This window comes from Oryza sativa, chromosome 1 (assembly GCF_034140825.1).
Source record: "Oryza sativa Japonica Group chromosome 1, ASM3414082v1".
NCBI lineage: Eukaryota > Viridiplantae > Streptophyta > Magnoliopsida > Poales > Poaceae > Oryza > Oryza sativa.
In genome coordinates, this window is record NC_089035.1 from 36113411 (window position 1) to 36133854 (window position 20444).

Genomic DNA, 20444 nt, shown 5'->3' on the forward strand with positions numbered 1-20444 from the left:
AGCACGCCGCGGGCATATTCTCGACCCCTCGATGCGTTGGTGAATTGGTGGTGTTGCTGATGGCGCTAGGTTATCTAATTCTCTGAGTACCGAGTGATACCGCTGGACTGCTGGCAGGTACAGTACAATATATTTTCCGAACATCAGTCGGTGGTCAATGCAGCTTACTCCTAAACCGAGCTGTCAGCACTACTTTCCACCTGCTAATTAAAACTTGTATCCCGAGACAGAGCAGTCAAGATTCTTGTATGATTATTTTAGGAAGCAAGAATGTAAAACCTGTCTCCAAGTTGTATTTACTCTGTAACTAAAGGAGTACTAGTACTACTTTTGTATGTGCAACACTAGAAATACAGTAACAACTTTAGAGCGAAGCTTTGCTGAGAAAGAGGGCAATACAGTTAGGCCATTCACAGTGCACCCTGCTGGTATTCAGCCCGAGCGGTCCACATAGGCGAGCCGCCAAAAATCGCCGCCACGTCCTAGCGTTGGCCCACAAATCGCGAGCGCGTGTGACCAAACTTGGTCACCCGTTCTTCGGCGCTATCGAGGCGGGGCAGCGTGGAGAAACAAGGGCATGGCGCATTGCTGAGGCGTGGCTTTGCCGCGCGGTTCCTCCCGGCGCGCTTCATCCCCAAATCGCCCTCCCTGCGCGCGCGTTTCTTCTCCTCCCGCGCTCGCCTGAATCAAGCACAAGACATGAACAGCTGCATTAGTCATTGACTGATTGACATACTGCACTGATCGACTGTTCATCTATTGGAAAATCAACATCCAACTACTGAAATTTCATAATCACAAAGACCAAAAAAAACTAAACCAATTCAAAGCATGAACCCAGATGAGAACCTGGAACAGGTTAGCACACACTGAACTGATTGATGGCTTCAACACCTGAAGCGTATACATGAACACAAGACCAATCTAGAATCGATGCTTTAGTACTAATCAATAAAAAAGACATCGAGAACAAACAACAAATCACGCTGGAAAGAACTTGCCTTCCTCAACAGAAAACCGATCTAAAAAATTCTATCTGAAAGAGCAGTCCAAGAAGAAAGAAAAAACAGGAGATCAGTCTCTGCAACAAAGCAACCCAAGAAACTAACCTCCCAGAGATCGCGGCTCGTCGCGCCGACGACGGGGAGGGAGGGGCGCCGGCGACGTTGATGGGGATGGGAAGGAGGGGCGCCAGCGACAGGGATAGGGATGGGAGAGAGGGCGCCGACGATGGGGAGGGAGGGGCGCCGGCGATGGGGATGGGGATGGGACGCGGTGAGGGGGAGAAGAAGTGGCAGCTCCAGCCTTATCTGATTGGGGAGAAATCTATACGTATTATCTGACTTTTGGGGTGCAAAGTGTAAAATTTGGATTTCTTTGTTAATAGAAAGATAGCAAGGGACTGAAATAGAAAATACGAGGGGCTGAAACGAAAAAACCAAAGCTACGCATGAAGACCCTTGCACTGTGGGAGAGAAATTTTTTTAGGGCGTGGTTTCAGCGCACATGGCAGCTGTGGCTCCTCAAAACTGTTGGGCGCATTGTAAATGCCGTTATGGTGGCATCCCCTGCAACGCACGAGCCTGATGTTGGTTATCACTCACTCACCTGTCAATATGCCATTGCTTTGAAGCACGGTTTTCCAATACTGGCACTCCGAGAGGCAGGTTCGGTAGTTGCCAGGTGACAGTCGTTGCCTGAGACAGTTTGGGGGTGCAGAGGAGGAGTACTAGCAGAAAGAAGGCATCCATTTTGTTGTGAAAGATCTTTACATTTCCTTGTTGCTTCACCGACCGTGCTACAGGAGGGAAAAGCCGGCATGCAATAATTCGACGTCGCAAACCAAACTGCAATGCTTGCAGATAAAGCCAATCGTATCAGTTACCGTCATACTCCTACTGTTCTTGAGTACCCTGCCTGGACAAGCATACTATCATGGTACTCGTGCATGGTACATGGGCCTTTCATTAGCTTTACACAACGGGATTATATAGTCTGTTATCTTCTTATGATACTACTAATGCATTATTTTTAGAAACTCTCATAGTGTCATCTCCTGAACAATATTAATTTCTTCATAGTTTTGATCTTTGATCCACTGGGCAGGAGTGTACTGACATGCAGATAAGTGGCCCACTGGGCAGTGTTGTGGGGTTGGGTTCAATAATGAAGGATAGGAGGAGGTGAGAAAAGCTAAGCTCATAGTATAGTCACATGTTTGTCATTAAGTAACAGAAGGGGCACAGGAAGAAACATAAACAAGAGAAAAAAGACACCCACACGTTGGGCCATCCATTTTCCACAAATCAGCACCGGCCACCGCGTCCTCTTGCATTAAGGCTAAATAAACCATCCATTGACTGCTAGGAAAAACCCTCCATTTCAACCAAATTGAACATTTTCCATAATGTTACTGTGCGGAGATATGATCACCGGTCTTTACCATTACATAGTTTTTGTCCATTATATAAACATGGCAGTTCTTTGTGCTGGTCAGAAAACGCCATGCAGTTTTTCCATCCCCTTCTCACTGTAACTAAGTTAATCAAAGAGTACATCGACATCACTAGGGCCATTTTCGGTGAAATGACTCTATGGGAGAAAACGACGTCTTGCAACCTTCACGTGCCATGACACCAACAACTCAAAATCCTGGCTCCGCCCGTGTTTGTGTGTCTTTCTCAATTGCAAACTATCGTATATAGGGGAACATGATAGATTCATGTTGCTGAGTTCTTCTTCTTCTTCTTCTTCTTCTTCTTCTTCTTCTTCTTCTTCCGTAACTGTGTGAATTCCTACTTAGTATATAAGTGGGTTGTTTACATTATTTAATGAAACATTATGTTACCTAAAAACATAAATAACATATGACTATCTTTCTTGAGAAAATCCTACTAGTCTAGTACTGATAATCGAAAAAAGACATTTTTTAGAAAGTTCTCTCTCCATCTCAAAATAAACCAATCTAAGATGTAATGGGACATCACCCAATATGATAAATCTGGATAGAGACATGTCTAAATTCGTTATACTAGGTGACATCTCATCTAATATTTGTTTATTTTGGAACGAAGGGGTACTTCGGTACATAAGAAAACACACCCTACAAACTTTGAGGGGCGTTTTTCTGAAGGATCAAACTTTTAAGGGCTAGAAAGGAAAAGAAGAGCGCTCCTCTTCGAGGCTTCAAACCCCAACCAAACCTAACAACTTCGAAAACTTGAACCCAAAACCAAAACGAAAGCGAGCCAAAAAAGCTGTAGTAGGCCTACCATAACACAAAAGCCCAAAACACACGCTTCCCCGCAACTCCAAAACCGGAAAACGAACAAATCCCCTCGCCTCCTCCCCCCTCCCATCTCCGCCCCCGTCTTCCCCTCGCCTCATCCATCTCCCCCATGTGGCTGCCCTGGGTGAAGACGCGCCCCTCCTCCCCTTCCTCCGCCGCCGCCTCCCCCTCGCCCTCCACCGCGCTCGCCGCCGCCGCCGCCTCTCCTCGCTTGTCCTTCTCCTCTCCCTCCCTCAAGGACCTCCAGGCTCTCCTCCTCTCCGACCACTCGCCCTCCCCGACGCCGCCGCAGCTGCCGCCCAACACCGCCCCCTGCTCCCCCTCCGTCCGCGTCTTCCACCGCGTCCGAGTCGCCGCCTCCGCCCTCCGCGCGCTCCGCACCCTCCAGGCGCCGCACGCCGCCGTGGCCGAGGCCGACCGCCGGGTGGTGCTCTACTTCACCTCCCTCCACGTCGTCCGCTCCACGTATGAGGACTGCCGCGCCGTGCGCGCCATCCTGCGCGGCCTCCGGGCCTCCGTCGACGAGCGGGACCTCGCCATGGACCCCCGCTACCTCCAGGAGCTCGGCGCGCTCCTCCCCCGCGCGCGCGGTGTCACCCTCCCTCAGGTCTTCGTCGGCGGCCGCCACCTCGGCGGCGCCGAGGAGGTCCGCCGCCTCCACGAGTCCGGCGAGCTCCGACGCGTCGTAGCCGGCGCCGGCGCAACCGCCTTCGCCGCCTGCAGCCGGTGCGGCGGCGAGCGCTACGTGCTCTGCGGCAGCTGCAACGGCAGCCACAAGCGGTACAGCCTCAAGGGCGGCGGCGGCTTCCGCACCTGCGCCGGCTGCAACGAGAATGGCCTCGTCCGGTGCCCGGACTGCTCCCCGCCGGCCGTCTGATCCAGATCCAAAGGTCACAATCTCATGACTACTAGATTTTAATGTTTTTTTAGCTCAAACTTGAGATATGAAATGAGCTGTGTGTGTAGCTGTTACTCCTACTACTTGTTATTATTGTAGTGGTGTTTTTGTGTGTGACAGTGCCCAATTGAAACTTCCAAGTTCTTAGCATTTGCTAACCAACGTTTCTAATGTTTGATTAGGATTTAGTAAAAGAGTTGTTGTTTCCTTACTTCTTGGCTATAGTACCAAGTACCGCTTTTTTACCCTCTCTTAGCTCAGCCTTGAATGGCAGATTGTCAGTCTGAATCGGTTTGTTCTATACTCTTATTTTAACTTTTGAGTAAATGATTGATAAATGCCACTAGATGACTAGAGTAGCAGTTAAGAAAGATATATAAATCTACTAGTAGATGCGTGAATTCTACTGCTGTTAATTCTCACTTCCTCTGCAATATTTGGCCTGATTTCAAAACTGTTCACCGCTCTGATCACTGAGCTCGAATGGCTGGTGCGATGTTGCTTGTTTCTTTACTGTTGAAGTTTCTAGAAAGCTGCTACTCCTGCTTGCCAGTCGCCATACACGCCAACGGTTGCTGGCGATATCTATGGTGGGCTGCTGCTACGCTGAAAAAGCAAGCGCCTTGCTCAGAAGTCAGAAAGCTTTTCTTTCAAGGCTGCTATTCATTCGGAAAATGGAAAGGGTGCGGCCCGGGTTTGAATGCAATCCGATCGGTGAAGTGTCCGTTGCATAGGACAGGTTTCAGAGGCTCAGCGTACTAACCTCCAAAGTATCATCGAACTGAAAACTTATGTGAAGGCTTAACGAGTCGCCAGCCAGCCAACCCTTTTTCCATAACCATGAGGTAGTAGTACCTTTTCAGGTTTAAGAGCTTCAAAACAGCCGGTACGAGCACCTCCAACAACCATTTCAAATCTAGCTCTCCAAATCCAAATATTAATAATGGCAGTGTTTAGTTCCCTTCAAACTTCTAAAAATTCAGTCACATCAAATGTTTGGACACATAAATAGAGCATTAAATGTGAACGAAAAAATAATTGCACAGTTTGCATGTAAATTGCAAGACGAATCTTTTGAGCCTAATTACGCCATGATTTGACAATGTGATGCTATAGTAAATATTTGCTAATGACGGATTAATTAGGCTTAATAAATTCGTCTCGCAGTGTATAGGCGGAATCTGTAATTTGTTTTGTTATTAGTCCACGTTTAATACTTCAAATGTGTGTCTATATACTTAAAAGAAATTTGGCACATGAACTAAACACGACCAATATCTCTTTGATCAGCTTGTAAAAAATTAAAGAGCCAAATTTACTTTTCAGTCATTCCAACATGACTGAGGATTTCACATGTCAATCTCTATACTTCTTCCTTTCTCCATATCTTTCCCCTCCTCACCCCCCTCGGGGGTCTAGGCAGAGGTGTTGACGACGATAGTGTGTGGAGGCGGTGGAGCCAGCGGGAGGAAGTTGGGACGACGTAGGCCAAGGTCGACCAACGGTGGGGATGCTACCTCCGGTGACAACCTACAACACGTAGATCTGGACGTCTATAGTGGAGTAAGGCAAGGAAGCTGGTCTCGAGACGACGATGGCGACAACATGCTTCTCATCGACGCCGAGGGGAGACGAAGGAAGGAAGAGTTGATTGGCCACCTCATTCTCCGCGCCAGTTGCCGGTTGGCCCTCCCACATTGCTAGCGCTAGGGGGCGGGCTCCGGCATGGCCGTTGCCTCATCTCAACCACCACACCACCCCGGATTTGCCCAATGGCTGCCATCGACGCTTCCTCTCCTCTGGCACAAGAGGGAAGAGGGGAGTAGCCATGCGAAGAGGCTGTTGGATCACAATTTTTTTTGCTAGACTTATCAAAATTTAACTTAGAGAACTGTTCGGAGAGACCGTTGAATATGTTCTAAGGTACAATTCAAAGTCTCAGATTGATCCTAAGTTCCTAATCTTCTCTTTCCTTTTCTTCCACTTCCATACATGCTCGGAAACCTTAAATACCAGCGAGCGTGTGACTCAAGATGCAGCGATACAAAAGTGCTGTTCTTCTCTTCTCTCTCACCGGCTCCCAAACCCCAATTTGTTGAAGCGACCAAGCGTCGAACATGATCAGGCAGCACATTGACCACCCATGTGGTGCTTTTACTTGCCACATTGCCATCTCGTGCCCTGTGCCCGCAATGCACACTTGCACAGTGCTAGCTGCTAGTTAGCGCAACCGTGCTCCGTGCAAAGCGCGCAACGCGTTGATGGCGGCGCACGGCATGGTACCGTGCATCAGTCACCACACCAGTCAGAGTCGCACAACTCACGCCAGTGGCCGGCCGCTCGGCGTGTTGCGCGTGGAAGTGGAACCTTGCGGCGGTTACGCTTGGCGTCAAGGGCTACCGGAGCTTGGAGCCGCGAGGGGCGCAAGTCCCCCACGGCACGTGGTGGTGGGACTCGGTGATCCCCTTCCCCCTCCGGCTTCCCAAGTCCCATCCATCCACCCAGTCGCGCACCGCGCACACGCAGCGGTAACGTGCCTCCGCGAGGGCCCCGCGCCTTGACAGCCTTGTTGATTGCGGCTCCGCTCCGTGCGTGCTCCATCATTGTGGATCAAGTGGCCGCTTCACAGCAAGTGTAGACTAGTTGTAGTACCCTGCTAGTATGTCCTAATCCTGCTGCCCTATATGATGCCTCTCTTTCCATGACTTTCACGATCCACTGTTTGTCGGCGATGAGGGTTAGAGTGACCACCTAGCCGTCACCAGCGGTGGCCGCTGCTATTGTCCTTCAGAGCTTGAGGTGAAGGTGTTTTAAATGCTGGCTCATTAGCGCTTGAACCTCATGAATGGGCCGGCAGCCTCTGCGTGTGGAAGCATTATTAAGTGTACCGTGCATATGTGCATGCAACACGTCGTCCTGCCACGTATGTACGTTCACGCACGCATGAATGGCTGCCTTTACGGTTTGCTAGCCTGTGGTACCAGAAAGGCAAGAACTTTGAATCGAGTAAATTTCTCTGTTCTAAAAAAAGAGTAGTAAATTTCTCAGGCTATCGTCAATAACTGAACAGGAAAAGGAGCACTGCAGAGCCGGCCATTTACTCTAGGCACCCTTTGTCCCTTTTCCTGCCCTTACGCTTGTAATTTTGCCACTGATCACCACCGGTAATGGTACAACTGGAACACTGTAGGAGTAACAAAGGACACATATAAGGACGCACGGATGCAGTAACTTGCCGGAAGGACGCCTAGGATTATTGGAAGTTTGGAGGCAGGCACTCGCAGATGGGCCACAGGTGGGAGCAGCCCCATTTGCAGCGGCCGTCGACGTTGCCGTGATCCTGGCATGTCTCCCTGCACTTGTGGGTGTGGGTGCATACGAGGTAGCGGACGTTGTCCACGTTCCAGCAGTCCTCACCCTGAACAGACCACACCTCGCCTGACATTTAAAAAAGAAACAGATTAAGCAGCAGCGCATTGAGGATGGAGGTGGCGCTGATGGGCAAGGGGTGATGCTCATTGCTCACTGGAAGCAACGATGAGCAGCACAAGTGCACAGCGGAGCACAAGGCAGTCTTTCTCCAAGCGAAATGCAGATGAATTGGTGACCAACTCGAAGGGTAATGCAGCAAGCCAGCAACATTGTAGTGTGTTCATGTATAGAAGTTGTGACTCGTAGGCCGAGAGAAAACTGAAGGCTCAGATCACTGGAGGTCAAGCGGGTTATCCGAGACAATTATAGGAACAAGAAAACTGAATATTGATGATATAGAGATCAGTTCTAGATTTATACTAATAGTTGGTATTACCAATGATTTGGCTTTAATCCAAATATACACTATCAATATTCAAATTACCAAATTGATATGACATATTTTGACATCAAACCAGAATGACCCATAAATTTCACAACTTTTATATGGCTCTACCCAATAAGCAAGGGATACAGTCCAAGCAAATCGGGTGTATTCGGATGCCACTTTTCCCAACCTCTCTCATTCGTTTTCCACGTACACGCTTTTTAAATTGTTTAACGGTGTGGTATGGTTTCAAATTTGAGAGAATGACATATGGGTTCCTAGGCTAAGAAATTGTAGTACGACATAGTTGCGGCATTGAAATAAACACATATCTAAGAAAGTGTAGCTTGGTAATGTGAGGCAACTAACCAAACACCTCCTTGCTGTCTCACCACAATGCCACTTTACATTGGCTATGTAAGAAGAAGAAGAAGAACCAAGTTATACATAGAAACACAATTCCCTCACTAGATCGCCACAGTAACACAAAACATCCATTACAATCCTAAAAAGATCATATCAATAGTTGCAAAGATAAATACCATAATTACTTTATAGGCATAACACCATGATTAACATGTTTATAGGCACATCTGATTTATTCTAGCTGTCAGGAGATGAGAGCAGTCCTACATAAATGCATAGATATACATGCTCCACGCGCAGTTGTTCTTGCAACTACCGATCAATCTGAATGATCTGACCTTAGTTTCTGCTAGTCCTGAGCTGCGTCAGCTTGGTGGCCATGGCCGGCATCGTCGACGAGGGGTCCTGCTTGCCGCACTTCCTCTCCCTGCTGCCAACTCTCGGGCTGCCACTGCCACTGCCGCTGTCCGTTCCTAACCCGATGGACAGCTTGCTCAGAGCCTTCCGTGCGTCGGTGCAGTACTTCTTGCTCGCGTCGAGCAGCGACGACACGCCCCATCCACGGCTTGCGGCCTGCCATTCCTCGCGGCTCCTCTTCTCGCCACGCGGCCGCGGCAAGTCTCGGCCGCCGCTGCCGGTCTTGTTCTCCTCCTGCATTGCGTCGCGTAGGGTGACGAACCTGCGGCTCTGTGAGGACGAAGGGTTGCTGGCGCCGGCGAGAGGGGACGGCGCGTACTGCGCCGGCGGGCTCCTGAACCCGCAAACGGCGGGCTTGGCGCTCCAGGGGAAGAACACCATGAGCCCGCAGGCTCTCGGTGACATCTGCTCGTCGCGGCCGTTGATGTTGATGCGCGGCAAAAGCTGCACCTGGACGGGGTGGTCGTTGCTTTGCCTGGCCGTCGGCTGCTGCCCGTCGTGATCGCGGCGCGTGGTGCGTCGCCGCCAGTGTTTCGGGCCTCTGCCCGAGGACGAGGACGGCGTGGCGAGGGAGGCTTCCGCTGGTGCACGGCGGGAGGACCGGTCATTGACGAAGCTCGTGGCGCGGCCGAGGAAGATGTCCTCGAAGCGCTTGGACGTGATCCGGTCGAACGAGCCGACCCGCTGATCGGGCGTGGAGACCCTGTCCAGGGCGTCGGAGAACGACGCATCGTCGTCGTCGCTGCTCGCGGCGGTCGAGTTGCCGTAGCCGCACCAGTTGCTGCCGGGGCACTGCTTCCAGCGCCCAGGCGGCGGCTTCGGCGGCGGCATGATCTCCTGCGCCATGTGCATGCACGCGCTGCTCCTCTTGGGCACCCCAGGGGAGCTCTCCCAGGAAAACGGCACCTGCGTGCGCAGCGGGGAGGCTTCGCGGCGGCACCGCACGCTGGCCGCGTCCGCCGAAGCGCACGACCGGCGCGGCGTGGGGAGCGGCGAGTCGAGCAGCTGCGGGAGCTTCTCGCCGTCGGCGCCATTGCACCGCAGCCCCTCCTTGTCCCGCCTGGTGACGATTTCCATGGGCATTGCGCCGACTGACTGTGTCGGCAGCATGCATCGTCTCGGGCGTTCAACGTGTGGAGGGGACGACGTATAAGAGTACACGCGAAGACTGTAGGTAGAGGTGCTTTTCCCGCGAAAAGTGGCAGTAGCGGCGGTTGGACAGTAACCTTCGTGTATGGTTGTGTGTTCATCTCACGTACTGTTCTTTTGCCTCTCGCTAGCTCGTTCCCGTGATCAAGGTGCATGCTCGATGGCCTTAATGGTGGAGGTTGCCGAAAGGTAGCAGAGGAAATCAGGCTAAAACTTGCACACATTACATAGGCTAAAAGCTTGTGATGTGAAACGTACGCGTGTCTGCATTGGCCTTGCCATGTGTATAGGGTGGTTGGTGGCCGCCTTGGGGATTCGTCCGCGGACTCGGGATGCACTGTTCAAGTGTCCAGGGCATGTTTGTTCGGCGATGGAATCCCGGTGATCGCCGTGGCTTGAGGGGAAGGTGAGAGAGACGCCACAACGGGTTTAGCTCTGTTCCGCTATTCGGCCCATTAACATTTGCTTATGGGCCACCTATCTTGTGGCGTGGGCCAGCAGGTTAGTTTGGTGCACGACACGACTCCACGCACCGTTCCACCTAGCAACTGACGTCGTAGTCAGTAGATGGGTCGGGGACTCTCGGAGAGCGGTTCGAGGGGGCCGTCGTTTGCGAGGCCGCAAGTCGCCGTCGGCGGCCGTCGCCATCGCCGCAACATAAAAAAAGCGAGCAAACCCGTTGCTGCGCGCTCTGCGCTTCTGCCCTTTTACGACCGAAGAGGTAGCCAACCCACGCATCCCCCCCCTGACCTGCCCCCTCCACAGCCGCCGCCGCCGCCGCCGCTACGGCTCACGAGAGTACCGAACGATCTGCTGCCACCCCCAACCCAAGTGACCAACCGAAGGCGGAGGGTAGCAACTTCGGTCTGCTCATCCCAAGGTACTAGACTGTTTAGTCGATTGGAGGATCTCCCATGCCCGTATTTGTGTCGATTGCTGGTGGTTTGGGACGAGATCTTTGCATTGGGCGGATCTGTTTTGTGTATCGTTGTTGCTTGTCCGCGCAGGTGGTGGGTTCCTACTTTCGTGTTGCTTCCTTGGTCCTGATCTGTTCGCGTTGGTGCGGTTTGGGTTGCAGCGTAGTTCTTAGTTCTAGCGTGAAGCTTTGCGGATTGGTGTTGTCTGTAGATTTGTGAGATTTACAAAGGATTGGCGCCGGCTGTGCTGGATCAGTAGATTGTGACCGAGCAGAATTGAGCGGGCTGCAACGGCGTACTAGAGAAAAGAGGAACCGGGACAACTAAAGATTCTGGTATACTGGTATTCTCTGGATGCTGATGGATTGGAGGAAGACGATCGTAGTATTTTTTTTTTTTTTGATGTAGAAAGGCATCAACACCTTAGTTACTTTAGGATGGATATAGATACCTTGTGGGGAAACGGTATGGAAGATACTTTAGCACCCCCAATTTTCTCATCTTGCTCATAAGTTTTGTAACTTGGATGTCAGGTGATGATAATGCTAGAATTTAGCTTCAGATTATATCATCTCATGCTTCTCGTGGGCTCATTTCTTCTGAACCTTTTGTTTGTTATGACCAATATTTAAATGATAATCATCAGCTTGTAGATAATTTTCATACTAAAAGTTTTTAGAAAATTTCTAAGAAATTCACAAGCTAGTAATTTATTGAAGTTCTGAAGGATCCAGCTTTTGTGTCATGTCATCAGTTGTTTCACTGCTATTTGCAAGAAGACATTTCATCATGTAGTCCAAAAGATAAAGAATCGCTTTAATATGTATTACCATTACTTGTCAGTGTTTTAGATGCACTTCCCTAATGATATACAAATGATTCATGTCACGACCTGTCTATTTTCTATTCGGCATCTCCTCAATATAAATCTAATGGAACTGTTCCTGCAGTTAGGCATGGCATCAACTGTTGCCATCAATTTGATTGGTGCTCAGGCTGGCATTATCTCAAAGTTAAGGAATTGCGACATCACAAGCTACAGTGGCTTAAAGGCAAGATCATCTATTAGTTTTGAGTCAAGGTCATCATTCCTGGGTCAGAATGCATCTCTTCGATCATCTATCTCTCCAAGGATTGTACCAAAGGCAAACTCTGGATCTCACATTTCTCCTGAGGCATCTTACAAAGTGGCAGTTCTCGGTGCTGCTGGTGGCATTGGTCAACCGTTGGGCTTGTTAATTAAGATGTCTCCTCTGGTCTCTGCACTACATCTGTATGATATTGCAAATGTCAAAGGAGTTGCTGCTGATCTGAGCCACTGCAACACACCTTCTCAGGTTCTGGACTTTACTGGGCCCTCGGAATTAGCCAACTGCTTGAAAGGTGTGGATGTTGTTGTCATCCCTGCTGGAGTCCCAAGGAAGCCAGGAATGACTCGTGATGATCTTTTTAACATCAATGCGAGCATTGTCAAGACACTTGTTGAGGCTGTTGCAGACAATTGTCCAGAAGCCTTTATCCATATCATTAGCAACCCAGTAAACTCAACAGTGCCCATTGCTGCTGAGGTTCTGAAACAGAAGGGTGTCTATAACCCCAAGAAGCTTTTCGGAGTTACCACCCTAGATGTTGTCAGAGCTAACACATTTATAGCTCAGAAGAAGAACCTGAAGCTCATTGATGTTGATGTCCCAGTTGTTGGTGGTCATGCTGGGATTACTATCCTACCATTGCTGTCAAAAACCAGACCATCTGTCACCTTCACAAATGAGGAAACTGAAGAGCTGACAAGGAGGATACAGAATGCTGGGACAGAGGTGGTGGAGGCGAAAGCTGGTGCTGGATCTGCTACCCTGTCGATGGCCTATGCAGCTGCCAGATTTGTTGAGTCATCCCTCCGTGCATTGGCTGGTGATCCAGATGTTTACGAGTGCACATTTGTTCAATCTGAATTAACTGAGCTGCTGTTCTTTGCATCTAGGGTTAAGCTTGGTAAGAATGGTGTTGAGTCCATCATTTCTTCCGACCTTGAGGGAGTGACTGAATATGAGGCCAAGGCCCTTGAGTCATTGAAGCCTGAGTTGAAGGCCAGCATTGAGAAGGGCATCGAGTTCGTCCACAAACAGCAGGCTGCCGCTACTTCTTGAAGTGTGGAGAATGACTATCGGCATGAGAGAAGATAATAAATGCAGAAATGGTTCTCAATAGCTTTTAGTTTTGAAGGCGGAATTTTTCGTGTCTAGTTGTTGCTTGTTTAGTCTCTTCTGATCACATGAGGGCGTGGATGCCCAAACTGTTGCCTGTTTTCATGAGCTATTTGACCCTTGTGCCTGCATCTTGATGAGATACACAAACTAAGGAATAAAGTAGTTTTTGATTGTTGCCTGATTTATGTTATTATATATACCTTCTGGGTAGTGCAACATGGCATTGCGCCATTGCCTTTGGCAAAATAGCAACCTCATTGATATCATCTCTCACTGTGTCACTACTTACCAATTTCATGCCAAAATTTTCTGAACAGCTAGGGCGAGGAGCTGCTGCTGCAATGCCATGGCACGTCTGTTTCTACTGAATCCGCTACAAGCCTACAACTCTGGTAAGAAAACAAGGCAAACCATGTTGAATTTATTTCGGCTGCCATAGTATGTTCGTTGGATTGAAATCTCAACTGTTTGAAAAGCACAAAAAGTCCATTTCGCTCTACATGAAAAGATCAGTTCTATCACTAAATAATCTACAGGTGTTGGAAGAAAAAGAACGGAATAAACAATTGTGCCCACTTCTTCCTCGATCAAGAATTCAGGATCATCCAGCTTTAGCCTTACTCGCCAAGAAAGCGTCCAGCTTGTCGTTCTGCACCCGGCCGAGGAACCTGATGCAGATGGGCGGCGTGACGTCGTACCTCGCGAGCAGCGCGTACGGTATGGAGAAGAGGCCGTCGCCGCAGATGAGCCCGGACGCCAGCACCGGCCCGAACACCTGCGATCCCAGCTTGTCGTTGCGGTTCCACAGGAACACGATCAGGCTGCCGATGCACATGTCGATGGACACCGCCGGCACCAGCAGGAACGACACGGCCATGCCGGTGACGCTCGGGATGTACGGCTCGGCGCGCCACTTGCCGTGCGCGGCCACCTCCCGCATCGCGCAGACGGCCAGCGCCAGCACGAAGAAGGTGGCGCTGATGGCGAGGCAGTACTTGGGCAGCTCGAGGCCGCCGGCGCCGAGCACGGCGATGCCCCGGTAGATCTTGGCCAGCGGCGCCTGGTACGTCTTGTTGGGGTTCATCTCGTAGAAGTGGTGGAAGACGGTGAACACGGCCGGGTTGACGACGCACCCCATCGCCGTGCCGATCACCTGGCTCACCAGCGTGGCCCGCGGCGAGGTGAGCGTCAGGTAGCTCGTCTTGAAGTCCGACATGAAGTCGGAGGCGGTGGAGACGATGGACGACACGATGCCGCAGATGACGAGGCTCCCGACGATCCCGCCGTTCTTGATCCCGATCCACGACGCGAACATGAGGATCACCAGCTTGTTGTACTGCGCCGAGAAGTTGGTCTCCGCGACGCCCGTGCCGTAGGCGTTGCAGAAGGCCAGGACGGGCGCGAACGCGTACGCGGCGGCGACGTGGTAGTACCTCACCTGGCCGTACATGAGCGGGATGACGACGGTGGAGACGGTGGCCAGGACGACGTACCCGCTGATGGCGAAGGTGCTCGGGATGTGCTCCCTGAGGAACACCTGCGTCCTGCGGCGGTCGTCGAAGCTCATCACCGGCCGCGGCATGGCGTCGACGTCGGAGAAGGACCTGAGCGTCTCCGCCGCTACCTGGTGGTGGCGCACCGTGTGTATCGTCCTCAGCGAGATCGCGACGAGCTGGAAGATGCCGTCGCCGAGGATCATTGCTATGGCGCAAAACACCTTCTCGATCACAACAAAGTGAAGTCTGACTGATTCTTGATGCACATCATCGACGTCGTCTTTTTTTTTTTTTTGTCTAACAACAAATATTCGATCATTGGTAGTACCTTGTATCCACTGAAGCTCTTCAAGTTCGTCTCCTGGAGATCGGCGTCGTACCAGATTCCTCTTTTGCTCCGGATGTACGGCCGCATGATCCCCCAGGAGATGATGGACCCGAAGAGCATCGAGACGTTTATCAGGTGAGGACTGATCATCCCGATTCCCACATAAGTTCCGTTCAAACTGATGTAGAAACTGCAACGCAACAAACAACGAAACACAAGTCACTCAAGCCGATGATCGATTAATTTCTCCAGCCCGAATAAAAACTTTGCATGAATTCAGTGTTCGAATTCGTCGGTTTCCTCGGTTCGTTGCCTAGCTCAGGCTCGGCTCAGCTTACCCGCGATTGAAGGCGCTGAGCCCAAACGTTGGGAAGGAAGTGAAGCCGCAGTTTGGACCTCCGGTGTAGAACCACTGGAAGATGGACCAGAACAAGCTCGCCAACGACGACCGGAGAACGAGCGAGACTTGCCTCCTGTGATCACAAGTAGACGTAGATATTACCGTAAATCATGTGACAACATGGCTATAACTCACCAAGCTAGTGATAATCTGCTCACTTCGCTTGTCTAGCGCCGTGAGGGGTATGGAAGCTGTTGATGAGGTGAGCCGTCGCCGAGCCGCTTGGGAACGTCAGCCGGTGGCGGATGATCATTGTCTACGGACGGATGAACCAGTAAATCGGCGAAGAATCAGGGAGCTATGATCTCTTCTTCTTCTTTTTTTTTTTGTATTTTTAGGTGCGTTCGTGGATCGTACCTTCCTCATGGGGACAATGGCGAGGAGACCGACGAAGCTAACGAGGAAGAAGAAGGCCATCATCCGACCGAACTCCGGCTCACTGACGCTCGCGCTGGAGTCGTCCCCGGTGCTCGTCTTCTCCGCCGTCTTCCGATCCATGGCCAGCAGATACGATCCAAACCCACCTAAGAACAGGCCAGCCGCCAGCGACGTCGGCGTTACGACGGCGAGATCAATGGAAGAGGCAATGCAGGAAGAGGCAAGAGCGCGGCGTCGTGTCGCGCGCGGTGGCGTACCGCTGTATGTCATGCTGGCGCAGGCGACGACGCAGGTCTGGACGACGGCGTTCTCCTGGCGGGTGAAGGGGCGGCCCGGCGAGCCGAGCTGGTCGAGCAGGCGCGTCCAGGCCTTGAGGAGGAAGAAGCCGAGGAGGCCGGCGGAGATGTTGAGCGACGGGATGATCCCCGACGTGAACACCAGGTTCATCATCACGCTGCTCAGGGCCACGCCCAGCGCCACGCTCGCCACCACGGCGCGCAGCGTCACCTGCTCCGTCCACGGCGGGACGGGCTGCCCCTCGAACGCGCGCTCCGTCGACGGCCCATCCCGCGGGTCGCCGACCGACTCCATCCCGGCCACTTTTCCTCCTCCTCCTTACGCCGCGCTTTGCCTCGCCGGAGTATCGTCGGTGCGGATCGAGCTGGCAGCCAATGCATCTACTGCGTTCGATCGTGCCTGCGCATGCATGCAAGTGATGGTCGATCTGGAGGAGGGCAAGGGGAAGAGGAGAACGGAGGAAGAGGACCGAACGAGTGAACACGAGAGGCAGGAAGGCTACATATGCTTTGGCTATTCTTGGCAGAGCCCAAGAGGCAAGAGATGGTAATGCAACCGCGAAATGTTAGATTTGGAGGTGTCACTGCTCCTTCGCACCCTCTTGGCTCTTGCCATGCATGAAGCCAGAAGCAGAATCTCGATTAGCCGGTAAAATTCGAGCTCCAATCATTTTTTCGCTGATTTCAATCAATTTTTGATAAATTTCGAACGAAGTTCAACAGTTGAACAGACCATTCGAAATGATGGCTCGAGATGGTCGAAATTCGTGGAGATCGTGACCCTTGGCTAGAAGTTACTCAAATACCAACAGCGCAACGTTCTTGCCATGCAAATAAGTAGTTCAATTACCAGCGGTGCAATGCGAGGGATGATAGTCCCAAAAATCAGTGAATCGTCGTCATCTTGGTTGTTTTGAGGAATGGTACTCAGGAAAAGGGAATCGTAACTATTGTGACTTTCATGGATCCTCAGACCAAACAACTCTAGACATTAAAACAAAATGTTTCTATAAGCAATCATGCATGCTCAGGTGGCGCTCACACAGATACAATGCAAATAAGTCTAAAAAAGCAGATTCCATTTCTTGTGTAGCTTTTTTGGAGACATTTCTAGTGTGGCTACGCATTCTAATAAGGGTTTGTTTACAACAGAAGAAACAGAAACAAAAAGGGATAAAACAGTAGATAAGTAACAGAATTTTCTTTGTTGCCAAGGACATCCCTAGTGGTAGACAAGGCTAGGAAAACGTCCATTGCTCATGCAATTTATTCTTCTCATACTTCTGTACAAAGGACATCTAAATAATTGTTGTGTTGTACTGCAAAGACATTTTGCTCCATCTAATTAACCAACTGATCCCTCAAGCTTCAGGTTCATAAGTGCATCCATCTCATGTGCAAACTCGTAAGGAAGATTCTCGAAAACAGCCCTGCAGAATCCACCAATCATCGCTGCAACAGCCTTTTCATGGTCTATCCCCCTTTGTTGGAAATAAAATAGCTGGTCCTCCCCTATTTTTGAAGTGCTTGCCTCATGCTCAACACGACTAGAAATGCAACCCACCTGTTATCACGCAAGTTGGAACAGAATGTTAGTGTAAATGTAATTTCAGCCATATTAGATAAAGAAATAGATGATACGCATTTTAGGCATAAGTATAGTACTGGAGGCTCATTAGTTACACATCTGTATTCAAAACTGCAAATACATGTAATTGCAGATTATGGAAGTGCTTGTGCATAGGACATGCGTGCACAGAGATAACTCATGTCTAGCTCAAGATCACAATGGGCCATCAAGAATACCATGAGAAACATTAACTGCTGGAACTAAGCGAGTAGCCTAGAGGTGATGGTAAGCAACTTAAAGGTACAGTGATATTGCAGAAAGAATGCATGACACTATTAGACAAACGAGGTCAACCCAGCGGCTTCTATGAGGAAGGCAGCGCAAAGGAGGCCCGAGCGCTTGTTAGGAAGGCCGAAGGCGGCTAGGGTGCTGAAGGGCGGAAAGCTAAAAGGTCATCTAAAGGTGTATTTGAATGGGAGCATGATGAAACCTGAAGCGGTACTAAAGTTGTGCTGGCTATACGCCATCAGTGTCATATAAATGTTCCAGATGAATAAGTATGAGATTTTTCCTGCTTTTGAACATGAAAACGTGCATGGCAGGAGATTTTCTAACCATAAGATAAATTGGACTAAACCAATAGTTTGACTCTTATAGTTTTTAGCCAGCATAAAAGTTAAATTCAGTAATATGGAATCAACGGCGACCATATTTCTTCTAATATATGGAACAGTGTGTATTCCCAAAAAGGGTGTCATTACCATTTACTTTGCATGTCAATATATTGAAACTTAAATGGAGAAGACTGATTGTAACCAAGGACTACGAAGATTAATATGAAACCCTCCAACTTGCAAAATTATCAAAGCCCCTATTAATTTATACATGCTCTATTGCTTTTGTAAAACAGAAACTGAAAAATGACATACAGAACAAAGGATTAACAACCTACTCTTAATAGTTTGCATTATAAAAATGCAATTGGCCCTTCATGCCAGGCAAATCAAGAACAGCAGAGCAGTTACCTGAATAGTCGGATAGGTGTTGGCAGCAGCGTTATCCCCAATCAGCAAAGAATCACACTGTGAAGAATTATAAGCATTTTCTGCGCCTGAGTTTATCTGGACCAACCCACGGTAGCAATTCCGTGACTTCCCAGCTGAGATACCTTTGGATATAATCCGACTCCGCGAATTCTTTCCCTTGTGGATCATTTTTGTCCCTGTGTCTGCCTGCTGGTAATCCTTCGTCAGTGCAACTGAGTAGAACTCTCCAACAGTATCATCCCCAAGAAGCTCCACACTTGGGTACTTCCATGTAATTGCTGAACCTGTCTCAACCTGTGTCCATGAGATCTTAGAGCCCCGCCCTTTGCACCGTCCTCTCTTAGTAACAAAGTTGTAAATGCCCCCCTTCCCCTCCTCATCACCAGAGTACCAATTCTGCACCGTAGAGTACTTGATCTCTGCCTGCTCCTCACACACAAGCTCCACAACCGCCGCATGGAGCTGGTTGGAGTCATAAGCTGGAGCAGTACACCCTTCCAGATAGCTAACCGTGCTCCTCTCATCAGCCACAATTAGAGTCCTCTCAAATTGCCCGGTCTCCTTGTCGTTGATCCTAAAGTATGTCGATATCTCCATTGGGCAAACCGTATCCTTGGGCACATAGCAGAACGACCCATCGCTGAACACGGCCGAATTGAGGGCAGCATAGTAGTTATCTGCCGGCGGCACGACGCTGCCAAGGTAGCGCTTGACAAGGTCCGGGTACTCGCGGATGGCCTCGGAAATGGAGCAAAAGATGACGCCCTTCTTCATGAGCTCCTCCCGGTGGGTGGTGGCGATGGAGGTGGAGTCGATGACGGCATCGACGGCGACGTTGGCGAGGCGCTTCTGCTCGCTGAGCGGGATCCCGAGGCGATCGAAGGTGTTGAGAAGCTCCGGGTCGACCTCGTCGAGGCTGTTGAGCTTGGGCTTGGTCTTGGGCGCGGAGTAGTAGCAGATGGACTGGAGATCCACCGGCTCGTACACGTTGTCGCTCCAGGTGGGCTGCACCATGGTCAGGAACCGGCGGTAGGCGGCGAGGCGGAAGTCGAGCATCCACGCCGGCTCCGCCTTGAGCTCCGAGATGCGGCGGACCGTGGCCTCGGAGAGCCCCTTGGGGATGGAGAAGGACTCGAAATCAGACACGAACCCATACTTGTACTCCCTCTTCAGCAGGTTCTGCAGCGTCTCCGATTCCGTCCCCGCCTGGGACGACGACGACGGCGATGGCTTCTGCGGGCCCGTCTGCACGGCCACCACCGAGAGGCGTCCACGGCGCGTGCACGGCCTCCGCCGGGATCCGTACGACGACGGGCACGCCGCCCCGAGCTTGGCGGTCGCGGCGGCGCAGCAGGGCGAGAAGAGGGGCGTGGACGACGCGGCGGCTGCGGCCATGGTGCGGCGGCGTGGCGAGGCCGAGGCGAAATTAGGGATGCGGATGGGATGGAGAGCGCAGGAGGGGTGGGTTGTTGTTCGGTGGTGTGGACCCGTGCTACGTGAGCCTCAGCCGCGCGTGAGGCCGGCGCGGGTGGGCGCGGTCCACGGGAAGCCCGGCGCGATGGGGGCACGGTCGTGTGGCGGCCGAGAGGCGTGGCGCGGCAGTGGATGTGGTTCGCGCCGCGTGGCGGGCCATGCGGAAAACGCCGTGGTTTTGTGCGATTTCTCCCCGTTTCTTGGCCTCGCCACTCCGCCACCGCAAAAAATTCCACCGCACACGCGACGACGAAACCGCCTCTGGCTGGGGGCTTTAGACCTTCAACGGTGCCCGTTCACCCGCGATCCGACGGTGGGGGAGCCCCTCGCCGTCCAGATCTCAGCCTCTCGGATCGGACGGAGCGTGAGGTCGTCGGGTCACCCAACATTTTCTCCACACGCGGCGACTTTCTAG

The 20444-nt window shown here is 51.1% G+C and overlaps 5 protein-coding genes and 1 long non-coding RNA gene across 8 annotated transcripts; 2 read left to right on the forward strand and 4 right to left on the reverse strand.

Moving 5' to 3' along the window:
- Positions 1 to 229: 229 nt before the first annotated feature.
- Positions 230 to 1302, reverse strand: LOC9271335 (uncharacterized). Its single transcript, XR_001546969.3, has 2 exons — positions 1110 to 1302; positions 230 to 681 (listed from the first exon to the last, which is right to left on the reverse strand). It is a non-coding gene; the product is annotated as an uncharacterized lncRNA (long non-coding RNA).
- A 2055-nt stretch (positions 1303 to 3357) lies between these two features.
- Positions 3358 to 4434, forward strand: LOC4327420 (uncharacterized protein At5g39865). Its single transcript, XM_015778007.3, has one exon. It carries the CDS (start codon positions 3399 to 3401, stop codon positions 4164 to 4166), a length of 768 nt encoding a protein of 255 aa, XP_015633493.1. The 5' UTR covers positions 3358 to 3398; the 3' UTR covers positions 4167 to 4434.
- A 3908-nt stretch (positions 4435 to 8342) lies between these two features.
- On the reverse strand, positions 8343 to 10162 carry LOC4327421 (uncharacterized). The gene has a single exon (XM_015789714.3). The coding sequence runs from the start codon at positions 9877 to 9879 to the stop codon at positions 8692 to 8694; it is 1188 nt and encodes a 395-aa protein (XP_015645200.1). The 5' UTR covers positions 9880 to 10162; the 3' UTR covers positions 8343 to 8691.
- Positions 10163 to 10494: 332 nt separating this feature from the next.
- LOC4327423 (malate dehydrogenase, chloroplastic) lies at positions 10495 to 13237 on the forward strand. 2 transcript variants are annotated; one of them, NM_001409093.1, is made up of 2 exons: positions 10495 to 10798; positions 11786 to 13237. In NM_001409093.1, the coding sequence occupies exon 2, from the start codon at positions 11792 to 11794 to the stop codon at positions 12980 to 12982; it is 1191 nt and encodes a 396-aa protein (NP_001396022.1). In that variant the 5' UTR covers positions 10495 to 10798; positions 11786 to 11791; the 3' UTR covers positions 12983 to 13237. The 2 variants fall into 2 exon arrangements, with proteins under 2 accessions (NP_001396022.1, NP_001396023.1); NM_001409094.1 differs by having other exon boundaries at positions 11790 to 13237.
- Positions 13238 to 13325: 88 nt separating this feature from the next.
- LOC4327424 (probable metal-nicotianamine transporter YSL18) lies at positions 13326 to 16528 on the reverse strand. 2 transcript variants are annotated; one of them, NM_001409096.1, is made up of 6 exons: positions 15902 to 16528; positions 15624 to 15790; positions 15425 to 15522; positions 15205 to 15339; positions 14867 to 15056; positions 13326 to 14714 (listed from the first exon to the last, which is right to left on the reverse strand). In NM_001409096.1, exons 1-6 carry the CDS (start codon positions 16233 to 16235, stop codon positions 13644 to 13646), a joined length of 1995 nt encoding a protein of 664 aa, NP_001396025.1. In that variant the 5' UTR covers positions 16236 to 16528; the 3' UTR covers positions 13326 to 13643. The 2 variants fall into 2 exon arrangements, with proteins under 2 accessions (NP_001396025.1, NP_001396024.1); NM_001409095.1 differs by having other exon boundaries at positions 13326 to 14759.
- Positions 16529 to 16925: 397 nt separating this feature from the next.
- LOC4327425 (UPF0051 protein slr0074) lies at positions 16926 to 20083 on the reverse strand. Its single transcript, NM_001409098.1, has 2 exons — positions 18536 to 20083; positions 16926 to 17504 (listed from the first exon to the last, which is right to left on the reverse strand). The coding sequence occupies exons 1-2, from the start codon at positions 19949 to 19951 to the stop codon at positions 17286 to 17288; spliced, it is 1635 nt and encodes a 544-aa protein (NP_001396027.1). The 5' UTR covers positions 19952 to 20083; the 3' UTR covers positions 16926 to 17285.
- Between the last annotated feature and the right edge of the window lie 361 nt (positions 20084 to 20444).